The sequence below is a fragment of the Octopus bimaculoides genome, chromosome 3, assembly GCF_046866305.1.
Source record: "Octopus bimaculoides isolate indiv1 chromosome 3, ASM4686630v1, whole genome shotgun sequence".
Lineage (NCBI taxonomy): Eukaryota > Metazoa > Mollusca > Cephalopoda > Octopoda > Octopodidae > Octopus > Octopus bimaculoides.
In genome coordinates, this window is record NC_142930.1 from 31,787,170 (window position 1) to 31,808,353 (window position 21,184).

A 21,184-nucleotide genomic window follows, 5' to 3' on the forward strand; every position below is an offset into this window, starting at 1 on the left:
TTGGGATGAGAAAATGAGGTTGTGTAAAATTGTTGCCTTTCAGAAAAGCATAAACAATCCAAGTAAGACAAAGTTTATCACCAGGCTCTCTGAGGAGTTTTGCTGTTCACCAGCTTTTTGAAATCATTGATTTCAGGGAATACATAGATCCCACAAGCCTGAAAGCAGTGAATTTTAAAGGTCAGTAAAAGTTTAGAGTTCAATAAAACTGAAAACAGTTGATACACAGATGAACATCATCATCATCATCTGCATTTAATGTCCTTTATTTCATGCTGGTATGGATTGGATGGTTTGACTATAACTAAGAGGCTTGAGAACTGTGCTAAGCTTAACTGTCTGCTTTGGCATAGTTTCTAGAGCTGGACACTCTTCCTATGCATACATATTTACATATATACCTAAAGAAAGATTTTCTTAAAAGTTATTAACTATGTGTGTGAGTGTGTATGTAAGAGTTGCTTTAATTATGTCAAAGCATTACTAAAAATGAGTTTATTCAAGACATTACTACAGTAAATGTTGTCCGGGTTTGGTGGGGGATTTTAAATGGTGAACTACTAATTGGATTTAATGAGTAAGCTCCAGCATATCTTGTTTATAGTACTAGACTTGTAATAAAAGTATTCATCATAATGGATGATGTGCAAAATTAATGAATACATTTCCTTTGCCTTTCAAGGATACTTGTCAGTTTGAAGGCATGTATATTTCATTCTGTATAGGATGTTGGTTTATTGCAGGTAGAATTCCCAGATGATTCTGGATTTATTTCTGAGATCAGAAGAATTAAGTCAGTGTAGAAGTGTGTTCTTTTTAGAAATACAACAAATCACTAGCAGCAGTTTTGAACTTGTGACCTTTCAGCAGTTAAGTCAACACTTTATCCTCTCTGCCACTTTATCTCCATAGTTGATATGAATTGGAGTTTATCTCAACTTTCATAGTTGTAAGAGGTTTGAAAGCCAGGCATTGCTTTCTCTCTCACTTTTCTTGCTCCTTAACTAGGAATGGTAGTCTTTCATAGAGTTTGATCATGGGAAGATTTTTAACTCCCATCCACCACTCCATGTTATCACCTAATTACAATAAGGTGTACTAGGGGATTGTGGGTCATAATACACTACTTATGATGGAACTCAAACAGTATACCAGTTGGTTGTTAATGAACTAGCATGGATACTGAAAGAATATTGAGTGCAAAGGAATACTACTGAGTGTAATATAGATAATCAATAAGGAAGATGTAGAGTATTATAAAGTAGCTCTAAAAGAATAGAGATGAAGTGTAAATGTAGACATATAGACAACTAGTTTTAAGAGTATGAAATTCAAAGGGACACAAAGAGACACATTAACAATATAATTGCTGAAAAGTAAAAAAAATGATAAATTTTTAATCATGAAATAAGTGGTACAAATGAACACATACACACAAACATGCACCTGCATAAGTACATATATAAACACACATACTCAAACACATGCACATTTACAAATACACACATACTTAGAAAATATAAATACACAAACCTATGTAATCAATATTCACCAAACACACACACAAAACTTATTCGGTCATAACCAATTGCTTAGTGAACAATTAAAGGTAAACTCACTTGATGGATATAAGAGATACTCCAACAACTAACAAGTCCAGCAAGTTGAAATAGCTTCGACAAAAGGAGCCTTTGTGAAGAACTAATCCATAACTAATGAGCTGTAAGTAAAAATAAAGAAATTCTATTAAAATTGATTATTCATATTTTCAATGAATCAAGATTATATACTGTTATTATCATTGCTACCATCAGCTTATGTCCATTTTCCCAAGCTGCTATGGGTTGGATGGGCTGCCACATACCACCACTACCATCACATGTCTACTTATCCATCCTGGCATGGGTTGGATAGATCTCATAACATCTTGCCCTACGATCCCTTGTCATCTATAACAATCCTTCATCTCACCACCTACTGCCCTCCTTTGTCTTAACATCTGACCACACATTGTGGACCTTCATCTTGCTACTCCTTACCATTCTTTATTTCACTACAAGCTGTAATTCCAAGAATTAACCTTACTTAAAGACCTGTGGAATAAAAAATCCTTTACTTGGAAAAACAGGTAAAGGTTGGCAACAAAAAGGTTATCTGGTTGTAAAACAATGCTTTAAACCTATGATATCTTAGAAAAATGAATGATGCACATGTATACATGTATGTGAATATGTGTGTGACTGTTTACATTCTATACTCATATAAAAAATTACTGAGTATTGTCTGATGTTATTCTCCTGTGATAAATTGTTTGCTAGCTCTATATTTTCAAAGCAGAGTGGAGTAAAAAAAAAACTCTCTCAACTTAAGAAAAAAAAAAAAGTTAGTGACAAGAAGGGCATCTAGAAGTAAAAACGTCTCAACAGTATGTATTTGTCTTGCATGGGAAAATAAATGTAAAAATGATTGGACAAATATATATACTGTTAAGTCTACATCTGCTGCCTCTAGCCATGTCTTTGCCTATCCCTTGGATAACAAAGGTGGCATGGAGAGGGGAGACTGGAAAGCATGGGTGACTGATGGTCTTCCATAAACAACCTTGCCTGGACTTGTGCCTCAGAGGGTAACTTTCTAGCTGCAATCCCATGGTCATTCATGACTGAAGGAGGTCTTTACCCTGGTTCAGGTTTGACCTGGGTCTAAACAACAATAACTAAAATGAGCAAATCAAGGGAAATTCTTTTCTACATACATATATGCACAGATCTCAGAAATACACAATCTCACACTTAGGTACATAGTCAAGCAAGTATCTCCTTCGACAGCTCATTTAGTTTGTTTCATTTCTTCTCAACTTTTGGTGTAATCTGTCTTTATTTTCAAACCTAAATTTTATTTTTGCTTATCTATTTATTTAACACTATATTAAATGACATGATTACTCCCCAGTTAATCCTACATTCATTTTATCTATAGGTTATTGTTATTGCTTAATCCCTGGTGAGCCTTGATTGAGAAAATCCATTATCAACAGGTGTTCCTGCACTGATCACTGCATTTTTTTCTTATGTCGTTTTCTTTCTAATATGTCTTCTATTTTTAAGTTAGTAAGTTTTAAGTAAGAAGGTTGTAATTTAAGGGAGATTTGGTAGCTATGTCTAGCAGATTGAGTGACCATGTAGAGGTTCCCTAGTGGGTTTTTCTTTTTTTCTTTTTTTTCAAATGCTACTTTGTAAGAACCCTATTTGGATATCAACTTTTGTATTTTCAATCATCAAAAAGTCATATTCTGTCACTACTTGTACATTAAACCAAATGACTTCCAACTGTCATCATCCTGTCTTTTTAAGAATATATGTTCTGACTTAATACCAAATGGCAGGGCGTGAACTTGGGAGAAATTTGACAGCTAGTTCTAGCAGGTTGAGCAACCACATAGAGGTTTCCCTCATTGGCTCACCTGTCAAAGAAATATTTAGCTTATGAATACAATATGATGTCTATGATATTGATGAAGAAACACAAATACATGGATATTTGCATAGAGATACAGAGCTGTATAACAACAGACTCATTGAAGACAAGATAGTATTAATAACTTTATCATTTTTGCTACTGAAAAGCTATGTTTAATAGTACAATTACTTCACTACTTTTTACTATTCTTTAGAACAACTTCTTAGAAAATATATATGTACAAAATTTTAAATATCAGGTTAATTGGCAGTAAAACTTACCTTGATGATGATTTCAATAGTAAATACACTCGTAAAAATATAGTCAAAATAATTTAATATCTGTAAGAAAATTGAAATAATATCACTGAGTATAGGAAGGAGAAAGAAATGTATTGTGCTTGAAAGATGATAATTTGTCAAAATATAGTTCATCTTACTGTATTTCAATCAACTTTAAGTTCATAATATATTTTGAGATGCACTTTTTTAGCATCATTTTTTATTAAAAAACTTTATACATAAAATTATAAACATTGACTAAATGAAATTAATCTAACCATCAGTTGATTTAACATTCTACAACTTCAAAGTAACTTCAGTATACTAAGGACTTGTTACATTCATTGAATTTATTATAAAAATTGTTACAAAAACAAAATGAAACAAGATAAATAGATAAATAAAAACATAGTTGGTTTATGAAACTGATATTGAACTCAGAATTCCATCTAAAAATGGTGACTGGTAATGAATTTAATATTAGATTTTAGCAGGTATCACTGAAGTTTCTGTCTTCATGTCTCCAATGCATACCCATAGCGGAACTTGAACTAAGTACTTTAAAACTTAAAAAGCCAACTGGAAAATTCCAAATGTTCAGTACTGCTTGACGTCAGTATGTTGTTTCCATCTTGTGATATCTATTTATAGACATGGATAAAATGACTTAACCATAGATACAATGAACTGTTAGATACAGTTTAAGCTCCATTAAGACTTCAGATGGTAGCCTGTAATTCAACTATCTGCAACTCTCCTGTCAAAATATATCTGAACAGGTGTTTTTGTTGAGTAGCACTGATTGTATAAAGTAGTTCTGATTGAATAAGATTTCTATGGCATAGAGCTAAATAAAAACTTAGTCATACTGAGTAGAGATGGCAACTTTTAGAGCACTTATCAGTATGGCAAGTACAACAGCAAAAGTAGTAAGCTACAGACAAAACAAGCCTATGACCCAGGTCTAATATTTTTGTTGTAGTTATTTGACTTATTTTCTTAATGCCCTCAAAAAATGTATAAATATTATATTACAATTTCCATTCTCCAATCTTTTGAAATCAATATAACTGAATGTATACACTCAGTTGTAAACATACAAGTAAAATACACTTAAACTGTTTATTCTAGTATAGTGTGTGATATTTTTTGTATAATACTGATATTCTAAACCAAGAGGAATGGAAAAGGAAATAAACAATGGGCAGAACTTCAGCTGAGAAACACAAACCAGAAGCTTGATATTAGCATATTCAATTTTTGCACCTTACTATTCTTCAAAATTGTCTTTCTGTATTTCAACATCCTTTCACTAGAGCGTATCATACTAATGAGATTACACTGAAAACAGTAAGTATAATCTTTTTTACTATTGAATTCCTATATTTTTACCTCTGCCAAGGAAGGAGGTTATGTTTTCATTGGTGTTGGTTTGTCCATCTGTGTGCAAAATAACTCAAAAAGTTGTGAATGGTATTTGATGCAACTTGCAAGAAAAGTTGGTAATGACACAAGGAACAGATGATAAAATTTTGGAAGTGATCTGGGAATTTTTATGAAAGATTTTTCATTTGTTATATTTACTTTACATGAAGTATCACAATATTAGATTCTTTGATTATCTCCCTTGAAAACACGTTCATCGTTTCCACATAACCTATGGTGGCGTTGCTGTTTCCAAAGTTTATTTTCGTTTCTCTATTAGTAATTATACTTGCGTATCTATCTTAAAATGAGCTGCTTGGTGGAGGTCTGCGGAGCTTGGTGTTGTCATTGGTGTATTATAACTGCTTCAGATGATTCCTGTTGTTAAAGGTTTTTTTTTTTATAAATCATATGGCTGTGTTATTCTTTTTTGCCCCTGCCAAGAAGGTTATGTTTTTGCCAGCATTGGTTTGGGAAATCGGGCAATTTTCAGCATGTGTGTATGTGGGTGGAAATGAGCTGCTTGGTGGAGGTCTGTGCTCTCCAAGTGCATTCCTAGTTTTACTAACTGTAGTATGTGTGAAACTAATATCACACAAAATGCACACCTCACAAATATAGAAGAATTTCATTAGATAGATGAACATGTGTTTTTATCAATAACAGTCATCATCTGATTAGAATATTTTGGTTTTTATGATGAAGTGATATTAGCAAACTAAAACCTTTGGTCTGCTTTTTGATTATATTCAATTTATTGCCATTGTATATCTTTTACTAGTACATCATCATTGTTTAATGTCCGCTTTCCATGTTGGCATGGGTTGGATAGTTTGACTGAGAACTGGCCGGCTGAGAGGCTGCACCAGGATCCAATCTGATTTGGCAAGGTTTCTACAGCTGGATGCCCTTTCTAATGCCAACCTACACTTTGAGAGTGTAGTGGGGGCTTTTTACATGCCAGTCAGGTGGCACTGGCATCAGCCATGCTTGAATGGTGCTTTTTACATGCCACCAGCACGGGTGCCAGTCAGGCGGCACTGGCATTAGCCATACTCGAATGATGCTTTTTACGTGCCACCAGTATGGGAGCTAGTCAGGTGGCACTGGTAAAAAAAGAATATTGAAAAGTGTAAAAAAAATAGTAAGGATGATATAGACGACTTGCATTTTAATTTTGAGACAGAAACAAACACATAACTAATGCAATTATCTTACTTCAAGTAAAGACAATACTAGCACTGATTCTGACCAATAGAACATGTGAGTAAAAATTGATTTAATATTTAGTACACAAATCCATATATCTGAAAGGGGAATGGATTCTGTGATGTTCAAGACTATTTCAAGGAAATTTTTAGCTAAACTAAGTAAAATAATTTTCAACAGGAATTGAAATTAGAACATATATTCAATTCACTACTAATTTATTTCTTGCTATACAACACTTACTACAATGAGAATAAAATAGTCTAAGAATCCTAACACAACAATAGCTTCTCAATCTACGTGGAATGAATTAATGTGATAATATTGGATCCTTTAGATTTAAAAAAAAAATGCTAATTTGCTCAATGATACAGGGTTTTTTCACTAGAAAAATATGTAAATCAGCATAGCCATTCAAGATCCTTTCATCAAAGAAATATGTTAATTATCATGACAATGCAGGATGCTTCAATCGAGCAAATATGCTAAAATCAATCATTTCCTTTAAAATCAATATGATCCAAGTCTGTTAAGAATAGGAACTAGAAAATTTCAGAATAATTTTTTTGTAATACAGTCTAATTTCAGTCATGAAAATCAGTTAACAACAATAGTAATAATCCTCATTATACAATAATACATCTAGTTAGCATATATGAACTAAACTGTTGCTGGTGATAGTGGTGGCTATTGTTGTCATTATCATTATCACCATGAAATTAGCATGATTGTTCAAGAATATACACTAGATCTCTAAGTCTCTTGGATTAAAATTTAAACAAGCACATACATAATCAGTAACATAGTTTTACCAATGTAAATGCTTCAAAACATAAGATTTTCAATCAAAGTAAAAACCTCCTTAGCTAGTGAAGTAACAAGGAAACAAGTGAAGTAACAACGAACAAGTGAAGTAACAACGAACAAGTGAAGTAACAAGTAACTAGTGAAGTAACAAAGAAACTATGTCTCAAACATGGAGCACCACAGAAAAAGTGATCATGATTGAAACAAATGTGATGTCAAGAACATTTAGATGTATGAGTCTTCATCAAAAGAACTATGGATAGGTTTTCTCATAACCTTCACTCTACATATCACACAGCATTCTGAATTCTTTTTGAATAAAGAGGAAACAATTCTTAGTGAATAAAATTTTAGCTATAGCAGTAATCAAATGTCTGACTGAAAATTGTAATATAGCAGATAACTCTGTGTGACCAAGAAGGATATTCCAGATTCATGCCTAAACCATAAATATCTGCTCTACCTGAGAATTTCCTACCTTATATAAGTGTTGTTTGAAATACAAGAAATAAATGGTACAAATACTTACTTTACTTCTCTCAGCAGATTGATCAAGTGGGTCTTCAGCAGCTAACATAGCACTACTGATGAGGATGCAGGCCAAAACAAAGTTTCCAAAATAGTTGTGATTGCAGACAAAATGGCAAAAAACTCGGAATCTATTTAAATAGAAAGAATCATTTGGTTAATTATAAAATTAAGGTGTAATCCTGTAAATTTTCATTCACAAGCCTCTGGTATGTGTTCATAACACTTTTCTGTCACTTTGGATCCGCACACTTAGCTAACATCCCAATGCACTCTTTTACTGATACAGTCACGCCAGCATTTATACTCTTTCTGAACTAGCTTATTGCATCCACTTAAGAAATGGTTGATACTTTTGTTTCCTTTTCCACAGATTATTCATTTGCTCTCAGACTGAGTTTTATCAGTCTTTGCATTTACCAAGTTCATTCTAATGGCTTGTCCTAAGTGGCTGTTATTAGTGATATAAGTTCTTACTACTACTACTACTACTACTGGTGGCAGTAGTAGTAGTAGTAGTAGTAGTAGTAGTAGTAGGGTGTCAAGCTGGCAGAATAAACTGAGTGTCAGAAAAAGTGTACATTATTTACATTTGATGGATATTTGTCCTCATCTTATTTATGCATTGTTGTCTCAAATATTTAAAATCTACAATTAAGAGCCCTATCTACTCGCTGGCGGTAACCCGCCCTCCCACCCCCTCCACCGGAAGTTCATTCCTCTGTCATCCTGTCAACCTCGGCTGTCTCCCGGAACCCATCTAGTGGCCTTGGCCATCCTCTCCCCTACCTTTGGGTAGCGCATTAAGTTTGAGAAATGTTTGCAGGTTGTAGGTACTGTTTTGCTTATGAATTCTTCCAATTGCAAGTTTTCTTTTCAGGTACACGACACTGCTTTTCCCCTTCCCAGGCTACAGGCCCACACCCCCAACACCCATACTGTTAGGATTGGCACTCTCAACGTCGGCACGCTGAAAGGTAGATCTGGTGAAATTGTTGAGATGCTTGAACGGAGACGCGTAGATATGTGCTGCATCCAGGAAGTAAGATGGAGAGGAGGTTCTGCGAGGTTCCTCACAGGCAAAGAACACAGGTACAAGATTTTCTGGGCAGGGAACACTGACGGGGTCGGGGGCGTAGGAATACTTCTAGCGGAGAAATGGGTGGATAAGGTAATCGAGGTCGTTAGAGTAAGTGACAGAGTACTTAAGATCAGACTAGTGCTTCATCATAGATTAGCTACTGTCATCTCAGCCTATGCACCTCAACCGGGGCTACCAGATGGTCTGAAAGACCAATTCTATGACACCCTCTTGCAAACTACCTCGTCGACGAGTGACAGGGACCTTCTCTTTGTGGCTGGAGACTTCAACGGTCATGTCGGACGTCGTGCTGGATGCTTCCATGGCATACATGGAGGCTATGGCTTCGGTTCCCGCAACGAGGAGGGAACCAGACTGCTGGAGTTCTGTGATGCAACCGATCTTATGGTCTGCAATACCAACTTCAGGAAACCTGCCAGTCACCTAGTCACCTACCGCTCCGGCAGACACTCTAGCCAAATCGACTACATCCTCGCCAGAAATAGGGAAAGAGGGCGGCTTATAAATGCCAAAACCTACCCTGGCGAAGAATGTACCCCACAACATAGATTAGTAGTTAGCGACTTTGGGATCAAGGCAAAATGGGTGCCCAGAATTAGACAGGCTTGGAGGAGAAGGGTGTGGAAGCTTAAAGACCCTGCAAACGGACAGAGACTTAGAGACAAGTTACTTGAAGCATTTAACGAAATAGAAGGGGATATAGCATCATACAACGTGGAAGACAATTGGAGATTTCTGCGGGACAACCTGTTGAAAGCCACCGACCAGATTTGTGGGTGGTGTAAGGTCCCCTCCCGACCCAGAGTAACGTGGTGGTGGAACAAGGAGGTAGACAGGGCTATTAGACAAAAGAAACAGGCTTGGAAGGACTGGAAGAACGGTGGTAGCAGGGAATTGTACCAATGTGCCAGAAGGGAGGCTAGGCGACAGGTTTATTTAGCCAGAGGGGAAGCAGATAAGGAAAGATTTGCCAATGTTCTGCGCCGTGAGGACCAAAGACTCGAGGTATTTCGTGTTGCAAGACAGTGTAGGAGAGAGAATAGTGATGTTGTAGGAGAGAAATGTGTTCGCATGGATGATGGTACGCTTGCATTAAATGAGGATGCAAAGAAAGAGGTCTGGAGATGCCACTACGATAGATTGCTTAATAAAGAGAATGAATGGGAGAAAGAGAGCCTGCCGTATGTCGACCCAATAGAGGGACCAGCTCTCCGAGTTGATAGTACCAGGGTAGATAAAGCAATTAAGAGTATGAAGACCGGGAAAGCCCCAGGCCCATCAGGAATCACTGCAGAGATGCTCAAAATATCTGGCAGTGTTGGCTATAGCCTAGTCACCCATATTACGAACCAGGTGATACACGAAGGAGTCATACCCAATGACTGGTGTAGCAGCATCATAGTCAACTGCTACAAAGGTAAAGGTGACGCTTTAGATACAAATAATTACAGAGGCATCAAGCTGTTAGATCAGGTTATGAAAGTTACAGAGAGGGTCATAGCCCAACTAATTAGGGAGCGAATCAATTTAGATGAGATGCAGTTTGGGTTCGTGCCAGGTAAAAGCACTACTGATGCCTTATTTCTAGTGAGACAGTTGCAGGAGAAATACCTAGCTAAGGATAAACCTCTGTACCTGGCTTTCGTTGACATGGAGAAAGCCTTTGACAGGGTCCCCCGATCCCTTATCTGGTGGTCAATGAGGAAACTTGGAATAGAAGAATGGTTAGTGAGAGCTGTGCGAGCCATGTACAGAGATGCTGCCAGTAAGGTGAGGGTTGGAAATGAGTACAGCAATGAATTCCGGGTAGAGGTAGGGGTCCACCAAGGTTCCATCCTCAGCCCCCTCTTATTTACCATAGTCCTCCAGGCAATCACAGAGGAGTTCAAGACAGGTTGCCCCTGGGAGCTCCTCTATGCTGATGACCTTGCCCTAATTGCGGAGTCACTATCAGAACTAGAGGAGAAGTTTCAGGTGTGGAAGCAAGGTCTAGAATTGAAGGGCCTTAGAGTCAACCTAGCTAAAACCAAAATCCTAATAAGTAGGAAGGTAGATAAAACACAAACCCCTTCAGGTAGATGGCCCTGCTCAGTATGTAGAAAAGGAGTAGGTAGTAACTCTATAAGATGTACCCGGTGCAAGCTATGGACACATAAGAGGTGCAGCAACATCAAAGGCAGGTTAACTAGCAAGTTAGTTTTTGTTTGTGGCAGATGTTCAGGTGCAATAAAGACTGCAAACAAACAGGAAACAACTTCTATCTCATTCCAGGGTGAAAAACTAGAGGTAGTCGATAGCTTCCGCTATCTGGGCGACCAAGTTAGTAGTGGGGGTGGGTGCGCTGAAAGTGTAGCTGCTAGAATAAGAATAGCCTGGGCAAAGTTTAGAGAGCTCTTACCCCTGCTGGCGACAAAGGGACTCTCACTCAGAGTAAAAGGCAGACTGTATGACGCATGCGTACGAACAACCATGCTACATGGCAGTGAAACATGGGCTGTAACTGCTGAGGACATACGTAAGCTCGCAAGGAATGAAGCCAGTATGCTCCGTTGGATGTGTAATGTCAATGTGAATACCCGTCAGAGTGTAAGTATCTTGAGAGAAAAGCTGAACATTAGAAGCATCAGTTGTGGCGTGCAAGAGAGACGATTGCGCTGGTATGGACATGTGGTGAGAATGGAGGAGGATAGCTGCGTGAAAAAGTGCCACACCCTAACAGTTGAGGGAACCCGTGGAAGAGGTAGGCCCAGGAAGACCTGGGCTGAGGTGGTGAGGCAAGACCTTCGTACATTGGGCCTCACCGAGGCGATGACTACTGACCGAGACCTTTGGAAATGTGCTGTGCGTGAGAAGACCCGGCAAGCCAAGTAAGATCGTTGCCAGTGCCCCTGGACTGGTTCTTGTGCGGGTGGCACATGAGATGCACCATTTTGAGCGTGGCCGTTGCCAGTACCGCCTGACTGGCTCCTGTAGGATTTTCGAGCGAGATCGTTGCCAGTGCCCCTGGACTGGCTTGTGCGGGTGGCACATAAAAGACACCATTTCGAGCGTGGCCGTTTTCGTGCAGGTGACACGTAAAAGCACCCACTACACTCTCTGAGTGGTTGGCGTTAGGAAGGGCATCCAGCTGTAGAAACTCTGCCAAATCAGACTGGAGCCTGGTGTTGCCATCCGGTTTCACCAGTCCTCAGTCAAATCGTCCAACCCATGCTAGCATGGAAAGCGGACGTTAAACGATGATGATGATGATGATGATGATCTTGTTTGTTGTTAACACAATGTTTCAGCTGACATACCCTCCAACCTTCATCAGGTGTCTTGGGGAAACTTCGAACCTGGGTTCTCATTCCTAAGGTATTTTTCAATGTTATTATTATTATTATTATTATTATTATTCAGGTCACTGCCTGGAATCGAACTTGGAATCTTGGGGTTAGTAGCCTGTGTTCTTAACCACTAGCAATTCCTCTCTTTACACTGTATGGATGGTGGGAATTGAAGTTAAGGTATTGCCTAGTGAAGGTCAGCTTGTGGTATACGGATGTCCTGAATCTATACTTGGTGCATGTTATTAATACATCCAGGAATGCTAGCTGATTGTCTTTTACCTTTTCCATTGTGAACTGCATAGATGGCTTTATTGAGTTCACATGATCTAACAGCACTTGGACATCTTCCTGGTGGGGCCAGAGAATAAAGGTGTCATCAACATACCGCAGCCATAGGGTTGGTTTTAGTGGTGTTGATCCTAAAGCCAAATTCTCAAAGTATTCCATGTATATATTGGCTATTATCGGTGATAATGGCGAACCCATAGCTAAACCCTTTTCTATGTCGATATATATCAGTGTCCATACTGAAATAGGTAGTTTCTACACAGAAGGTTAACATTTCCATCAAGTTGCTTATTGGCATACTAGTGCGTTCTAGTAGATGGGTGTCTGTCACTAGTTTTTCTTGAGTCACAGATAGTGCTTCACCAGTTGGGCTACTAACCCCAAGATTCTGAGTTCGATTCCAGGCAGTGACCTGATGATATGAGATCACCATGTCGTGCACATATGGTTGTGATGCATGTGCCTGGTGTACCCTTATCAGATGGGTAGTCATGATGGGTATAATGGGCTTTGTATATTTTACCCCAGTGTCACTTCAATGGCATGCACTGCTCTCTCACTCAATAATAATAATAACAACAACAACATCGAAAAATACCTTAGGAATGAGAACCCAGGCTCAAAGTTTCCCTAAGACACCTGATGAAGGCTGGAGGGTATATCAGCTGAAACGTTGTGTAAACAACAAACAAGATGAGGACAAATATCCATCAAACGTAAATAATGTAAATAAAACGTATTGTGGTATTTGTTCTGGCTTTTTAAATTTTGATGAGGTGTCAACTTTGCCTTTCATCCTAATAGGGTCAATAAAATAAAGCAGCAGTCAAGAATCGGAGTTGATGATAATAACAAATCCCATTACGTTAAAAGAAAAAAAAACAACTGCTGGTCTTGTGACTAAATTAGTCTGTTTTTGTCACAGTGCTACTTGAATTCTGTTAATTCTATGCAGGACACTTTTTTTAAACAGCAGTTAGCTGCCTGCTAAGGCTATTAAAATGATCCTAAGACACCAAACATTAAAAAAAAAACAGACATTATTTCCAGTACAATAACTCGAGAAGCAGTTACGAAGTCATCAAGATAGTAATTAAATTTCATCTTTCAAAACTCTAATATCATAACTAATTTGAAGCATTAAATAATAATTTCTAGAGCAAAAGAAGAATTATTGAAAACAGTTATGGAAAACCTATTTCAGCTAAACAAATTAATTCATAATTATATTCATATGGAACTCAACTGGTTACTTTATCAGTGTAAACTAGATTCTACATTAACAGAGAAAAGAATCAATATCTTACTTATGATAGTGGAATAATGTTTTCCCTACTTTTTCTTTTCTTTTTGAAAGCTAGCTAATTAAAGTCTATTAACTTCATCTCTCTGCTCGGTGTATTTTCTGAAGGAAACTGCTTAGCTGGATCTAGCTGATAGATAAATGGCTTCATCAATACTTTATCCCTCAGTGCAAAGTGGACAGGTAGAATCCACAGCCATCCATGTAATATCATGTAGCCATCCAATTCATCTGACTTTATTTCTACTGGTACTGTATTGTTTTTTAATGGATAGTCGTCTGGTATCTTTCTACTAAGCTGCCTTCTAATATAACATTAAGAACCGCCATTTGATACCACTTTAACGGGCCATCCATCTGTTAGTTTAACTGCAATCAATATGTAATAAATTTCAATAATTATTAGCTTCTTTAGCTATCATTCTAATGATGATCCACCTAATGTATGTTTTAGTGCCCCTTCACTAGATGGTCTTGCCTCTGATGAACATCTCTAAGACTGTAAAGAAATGAAAGCCTAAATAGATAATGGCAAGATTTAACACTGACAAACAGATATAATTAAAAATTTCAAGATATTTCTGGACTTCCACTGTCATAATAATGATAATAATAATGATTATATATTTATTTATTAACTGCTGCTGCTGCTACCACTACCAGCATTTTGTCTGTCTTATGTTCAGAGTTCAAATGCTACTGAGGTTAACTTTGCCATTCATCATTTTGGAGTCAATAAGAGATGAGTACCAGTTGAACACTGGGGTTGATGTAATAGACTAGACCTCCCATCCAGATTTTGGGCTTTGCACCTATAGTAGAAAGAATTATTATTACTATTATTATTATTATTATTAGGCAGGCCCAGGAAGACCTGGGATGAGGTGGTGAAGCACGACCTCTGAACATTAGGCCTCACCGAGGCAATGACTTGTGACCGAGACCTTTGGAAATATGCTGTGTGTAAGAAGACCCGGCAAGCCAAGTGAGACCAAAATCCAAGGCCTCTGCCAGGGATGTAGCCAGCCCACTTACATGTATCATTCCTTCATTGGACACTAAACTCCGCTTGTGAAGACCTGTTGAGGCAAGTGAAATCGAAATCGAACTAAATTTGTAGACTGGCACCCATGCCAACGTCGCTTTCATTGAACACTAAACTCGGCTTGCAAAGACCTGTTGGGGCAAGCGAAAGCGAAATTGTGATGGCACCTGTACCAGTGGATCACTAAGAGCACCGTCTGAGCGTGACCATTGCCAGAGCACCAGCTGTCTGGCTTCCGTGCCGATGGTATGTAAATAGCACCATTTGAGCGTGATCGTTACCAACGTCGCCTTCCTGGTACTTGTGACAGTGGCATATGAAAAGACATTCAAGTGAGATCGTTGCCAGTACCACTGGACTGGCTCCTGTGCAGGTGGCATGTAAAATACACCATTTCGAGCGTGGCCATTGTCAGTACCGCCTGACTGACCTTCGTGCTGGTGGCACGTAAAAGCACTAACTACACTCTCGGAGTGGTTGGCATTAGGAAGGGCATCCAGCTGTAGAAACTCTGCCAAATCAGATTGGAGCCTGGTGTAGCCACCTGGTTCGCCAGTCCTCAGTCAAATCGTCCAACCCATGCTAGCATGAAAAGCAGACGTTAAACAATGATTATTATTATTATTATTATTATTATTATTATTATTATTCAATAGATATCCTTCTTAATCAACTCCCTTTCTTTCCATCTTTCAGCTACCATCAATCTTATTACCTGTTATCATGGGAAAACACAAATAATGCACTAGCTTTTGGAATTGGTTTCACTTTGTCGTTCATTTTTACTTCCGACATTCTCTGTGGTCGAGCAGTTGCTGCAGCATCTGATTCATCATCCTCTCCTGTTGTCTCTTCATCTTCAGTTGCATGCTCTTCATCAGGTATTTCTTCTTCTGAAAGACAAGCAAACAGGTTAGAAAAGAATTATTATTTTCTTTGTAAAATGACATAGTGGAGTAGATGCTGGACCTTAAAATAAAATTTATGTGCTTCAGTGGAAAATACAAGCTTTAACTTACAGCATGTTTCTTAAAGGCACAAAGTCACACAGTTATGGAAAAAATGAAATTTGATTGATTAACATTCCTGTTTTTTTCAAAACCCATAGACAATATAAGAGAAATTTTACAATTACAGATTGGAAATGCTTACCAAAACCTTAAAAGCTATGTTTTCTTAACCATTGTAACTTGTTTTTTTTTTTAGATCAAAGTGTTAAGAAGTTTAAATACCATAAATTCAAACCTTACAGCTAAAATCACTTATATTTCACAAGCTTTAAAACTATAACAAGAAAATAATTCAGTAAGTGAAACGTATGTAATAAGAAATGAATAAATAAAATGATTTAATATAGTATATACAGATAATATTTTTATAAGTTTCTCAGTATTCTGTTACCTTGGCTGGGAATCTGTGTGTTTTCTCGATATTCTCCAGCAACTTCATCAGAATTTATGTCTATCCGGATATGTTGGTCATCATGAGGTTCCCTGTTATAATACAATAATACAAATAAACAACACTGTATGTATGTGTGTGTGTGTATGAAAGCATATGTATGTATTATTATTACTATTGAGTGAGAGAGTAATGCATGACAGCAAAGTGAGACTGAGATACAAAAATATGAAGCTCAATATACATATCATGGCTACCTGCCTGATAAGGATAGACCAGGCACATGCCTGGTATTATTGATTTGACACAGGTTCAGTCTTATTCCTTGTAGGATTTATGTAGGTAGCAGGTTACTACCTGTAACCTTATATAGTCTTTCAAGTGCTTAGAACCCTCCTGATAATCTTTCCTGTCTCTAATAGGCCAACTTCCTGCAGAAGCTTTACAAGACATTGTATTTCAATCTTTTTCAACCATTTTGTCTACATCTTTGCTTACAGTTCCCAATGCACCAATTATTATAAGCACAACCTGTACAGTTTTCACACCCCAAATTCTTGTAATTTAAAATTTTAAGGGATTGTATTTTTTTTTGTTTTTCATCCTGTATGTTGTCCCCAGTTACTTCCTCTATTTTTGAAGTGCTTTTTTACAACTAGATTCCTTCATTGGTGTTCTTGGCCCCTGGACCATATCCCTGCTCACCGCTGTTAGGGCAGAGATGGCTATCCATAAGTGCAAGCCGTTTTATCAGAGTGGCTGTTCCAGCACATCTGCCTTGCCATCCTCCAGGGGCAGTGCCTTTTCCATTTTGTCTGCTGGGACTATGAGGCAGTCTGAATTACAGGAAATTGAGAGAATGTAAGAATTTCGTAGTTTACTACTCATAGTTCGAATTCCTTCTCTCTCTCTCCCTTTATTACTGACCAATCTTAATTCATTTAATGTGATAAATATTGAATTAAAATATATTTCATAAACTAATAAGATATTTAATAATTTAATTTTCCAAAGTAAGCACCTATTTCTTGACATCAGTCCATGACGGAGTAAGTGCCATTCCTTCTTTATATAAGAAAACTACTTGTGACTGGTGGTCTCTTCAATCTTCAAACCACAAGATATAAATTATGAATATGAAGGAGTGAGATTTAATGAAATTAGAATGTTAAGTAAACACATGTTACTGTAATTCTTTATTTTATACATTTCAAGTATTCTTGTTAATTAACCTTTCAGAGAAATTAATCAACTATCTTCTGACAGGATTGTTTCTCTTGTATGATTTTATGCAATGATTTGTTTCAATATCATCAATATTCTATTAAATTCCATATATAAGTCAGTCATTGGTAGCTATAAACTTCAAAAGGCTAAATTTGATGTGCATTTTATTTATAATAATTATAATACATTTTTTCCAGAACTACCAAAATGAATTTACCATATATTAGTCATTTTTAGAATGAATTAATGTTATCTATTTTTGTAATTTTATGCAGAGAAATTTAGTAGTAGTTAATAAAAGAATCTGTATATTTTGGGAAATAGAAAATTACACTAACCGAGAATCTAATTTTTCTGCAAGTTCATTACTTTTTTCTCCTTCATTCTGAAATTAAAAATTGAAAATTTTATCAAAGAGAAAACTAAGTCAACAAATAATTTAAATATCTTATGATTTCAGATTATTGTTCCTTGAATATTTTCTCTAACATAATTCCTCTCAATTCATGCTTTAGAAAAATATCCAAACAATATATTCTTCAAACATTGAAATTGAATAATGTGTGTTGTCTCATAAGATCTTATGATACATTATGTAAAGTCCTTTCATATATTAGACAAATGATTAATGGACAAAACTCCAAATACAAACTAATAAATAAAAATAATAAACCAAGTGTTAATGTTCTGCTTACACTTTACAAAGAAAAACTTCACTCCAGGACTGAGGTTTCAATTATGAGGGTGTTAATACATTTAGGATTAATGCAATGATGTTACTATATGCTGACGTATGCATATCTACACTGACAGAGAATTAAAGCAATCAACAAGTGTGACATCATTATCATGGACAAGAAGGACAGGAGGTGTATACTTATTAACATTACAATACCTTCTTAAAGAAACACCTACATGTGAAGTTATAGAGAAACTGAGCAAATACAAAAACCTGGAAATCAAAATCAATAAGATACAGAATAAGAAGACCAAAATGATATCCATGGTCATTAGAGCACTAGGAATCATGGAAAAGGTAATGGAAAAGTTCACAAAACATATTTCAGGAAACATCAATATTCATTCAGTCCAGAAGATCAGACAACTTAGAACAGCTCACATACTATGGAGAGTGCTGTCAATCAAATGCTGTCTTCGGACCCATAGCTTGGGCCCAACTAGTAGTAGTAGTGGACATCCGTTGATCTCAAGAGGCCATGGATCTGTGTCCAAAGAACCCATGTCACTGCTGATGGTGGTGCAGCATCTGTTGTGGCTATAGAGGCCCACATGGGAGTGGCAATCACATATTCAGTGACCGCATTTGAAGGAGCTCTCTGCCAGTGCTACTGATTTTTCCTTTCATCAAGTGTACTTTTCTTTGGTGATGAGTTCCTGTTTTTCTTTCCTTTGCTTCATCCCCTATTGTAGTATTTGTCTCCAGCATGGGGGATAATTTGTGACCCTCTCCCATCAAGTGACTTCATATCTCTCTTGCATATGTCCTTGAAATGAAGATGAGGTTGTCCTTGTGGTTTTGTGCCAGTGGCCAATTCCCCATACAGGTCTTTTGGTATCTTCCCACCTGGCATGCAATGTACAAGACTGAACCAGTGCAGATGACGTTGCTAGAGCAGGGTGAGTATACTGGGTATCTTGGCATGGTTGAGGACTTTGGTGTTGTTGATGTGGTCAGTTCGCTTAATATCCAAGATGCATTTCAGATTATGAAAGTGGAAGACATTGAGACACTGCTATCTGGAGTACAGGCTCCACATCTCACTGCCTTAAAGTAGCATACTATGGATGCATACCTTATAGACAGCAATCTTGATGTTTGCAGTCACTTTTCTGTTTTCCCAGACTCTCTTTGTGAGCTTGGCAAATGTGAAGAATGCTTGTCCAATTCACCTGTTGATCTCATAGCCCAACTGTATAAAATATAAAAAAGTAAGTACAAAAGAAGCAACAATAATAATAATGATTGTAATAACATGCTTACATTTTCTTCTCCTCCTTTTGCTTCAGGAGATTTACTCTTAGATCTACGTATAGAGCGGCTTCGTTCTTTTTCTTCTTCTTTCTCTTGCTCAATCTCAGTGAGGGACTGAGCGTCTGCCAAGTTGTCCACAGCGATAGCCAAGAAGACATTCAACAGGATATCTTAGATAGTAGTCAAGGACACTTAACATTTAATAAAGTTTTTTTGCACAGCAAAACACAAATCAATGGGGAAAAAAGGAAGCTTTTTTCTAATTAGAATGCATCTTCTTCAATGGGTATACTAACTAAAGTAGCAGCAACAGGTAGCTATTCTAGATGAGTCCATGATGTTAAAAAGAATTTAAAAAATTTATGCCAATAAACTTATTTGGACACGTTGGTGTTGGGTGTGAGCACGGAACTGTGTCAGTAAAGTTTGCTAAGTTTAACTCGTTTAGGGTAGCCACAAAACTATGTCCAGCACTTCTCACAAGTAAAGTGTAAGTGATTAGAGCTTTAGATGAGGGAAATGATGCCAAATCTATCAACGAATAATCAATTTGAAACAAGAAAATAAGGCCGTATGAGTCATAAAATAGTAGCACAGTTAATGATAAGAGTAATATTGATATTGGTGGTGTCCACAGATACATCACATTGAAAATTGAAATATTAAACCATATCCAAATGAAAATAATTATGCTAACAATCCTCATTGTACTGATTCTAATGTGAGCATATCTTTATATATATAATCAAAACTGTCAACCCTTCCCCTCACTATCTATCACATCCTTTCTAGGATCACCTAGGAACCTCTGCAAATGTTATAGCTTCAGCATATCATTAAGTACAGCATCTAAATCAGTCCATGTGCAGAGGATGTTTGCAAAAATAGGCCATGCAATGGTGGTGGCACATTGTTATCTTTTTCTGGATATGTTAAACTCTTCTTGAAGTACATCATCCTCAAAAAGAAAGATGAAGGTGATTCCATTCAGATCACATGGTTTATCTTAGAAAGAGCTACTCGGTTCAGTTATAAGTCAAAACAGTGCAATAGAAATAATATGAGAAATAATATATCATTAAGTACCCAATACCAATACTGAGCAGAAAGAGTGACCTAATTTCAATTTCTGGAAAAGCACAGGTGATGTCACACAACATATAGTACACAACAGTCTTGACTTCTGCTTGAATAATGTGATACAGATCAATGTGTCCAAATTCCTGGATATGAGCATGAAACTGGAAGGAAGTAACTACATTAAGTATATGTCTATGTGTCTGTGTTTTAGTTTAGTAATGTAAAAATGGTGTTACGTCAAAAATGTCACTTAGTAATTCAATGAAATAGGAATTGATAAAATACAGATGTATAAAGTACATGACAAAAATATATACTGGGATTAATTTGACTGAATAAATTCCTAAAAGGCAGTGACTCAGTATACTCATGGTCCGATGAATGAAATCAATAACAGAATATACTACAAAATAAAGAAAAAAACTATACATGCATATGCGTGCATGTGTGTGTGTATACACATACACAAATACAAACATATGTAATATATTTTAGGAAAGAAACAAAATGGTAATTTGGTTCTTATCTTCTTTTCCATCTCCAAAAGAAAAAAGGATACAGTTACCACATATAAACAGAATAACAAAATATAGACAGACAAGAACTCCCACATTGCGGACACCTCCATATGCTTTGATACCATTGTACATCACTTCATTCCAATCCTCACCAGTCAAGATCTGAATAGATACAAAATGCCAACATTT

At 36.9% G+C, this 21,184-nt stretch overlaps 1 protein-coding gene across 2 annotated transcripts in view; it reads right to left on the bottom strand.

Moving 5' to 3' along the window:
- Positions 1-21,184, bottom strand: part of LOC106872359 (muscle calcium channel subunit alpha-1-like) — a 437,934-nt gene that overhangs the window by 164,639 nt on the left and 252,111 nt on the right. For both annotated transcript variants that reach the window (XM_089348768.1, XM_089348769.1), the window contains exons 15-22: positions 21,037-21,157; positions 19,407-19,567; positions 17,743-17,789; positions 16,178-16,269; positions 15,492-15,669; positions 7,711-7,840; positions 3,741-3,800; positions 1,620-1,720 (exon numbers count right to left, since the gene is read on the bottom strand). In XM_089348768.1, the coding sequence (XP_089204894.1) occupies positions 1,620-1,720; positions 3,741-3,800; positions 7,711-7,840; positions 15,492-15,669; positions 16,178-16,269; positions 17,743-17,789; positions 19,407-19,567; positions 21,037-21,157 (890 nt within the window). The remainder of the gene's footprint in view (positions 1-1,619; positions 1,721-3,740; positions 3,801-7,710; positions 7,841-15,491; positions 15,670-16,177; positions 16,270-17,742; positions 17,790-19,406; positions 19,568-21,036; positions 21,158-21,184) is intronic.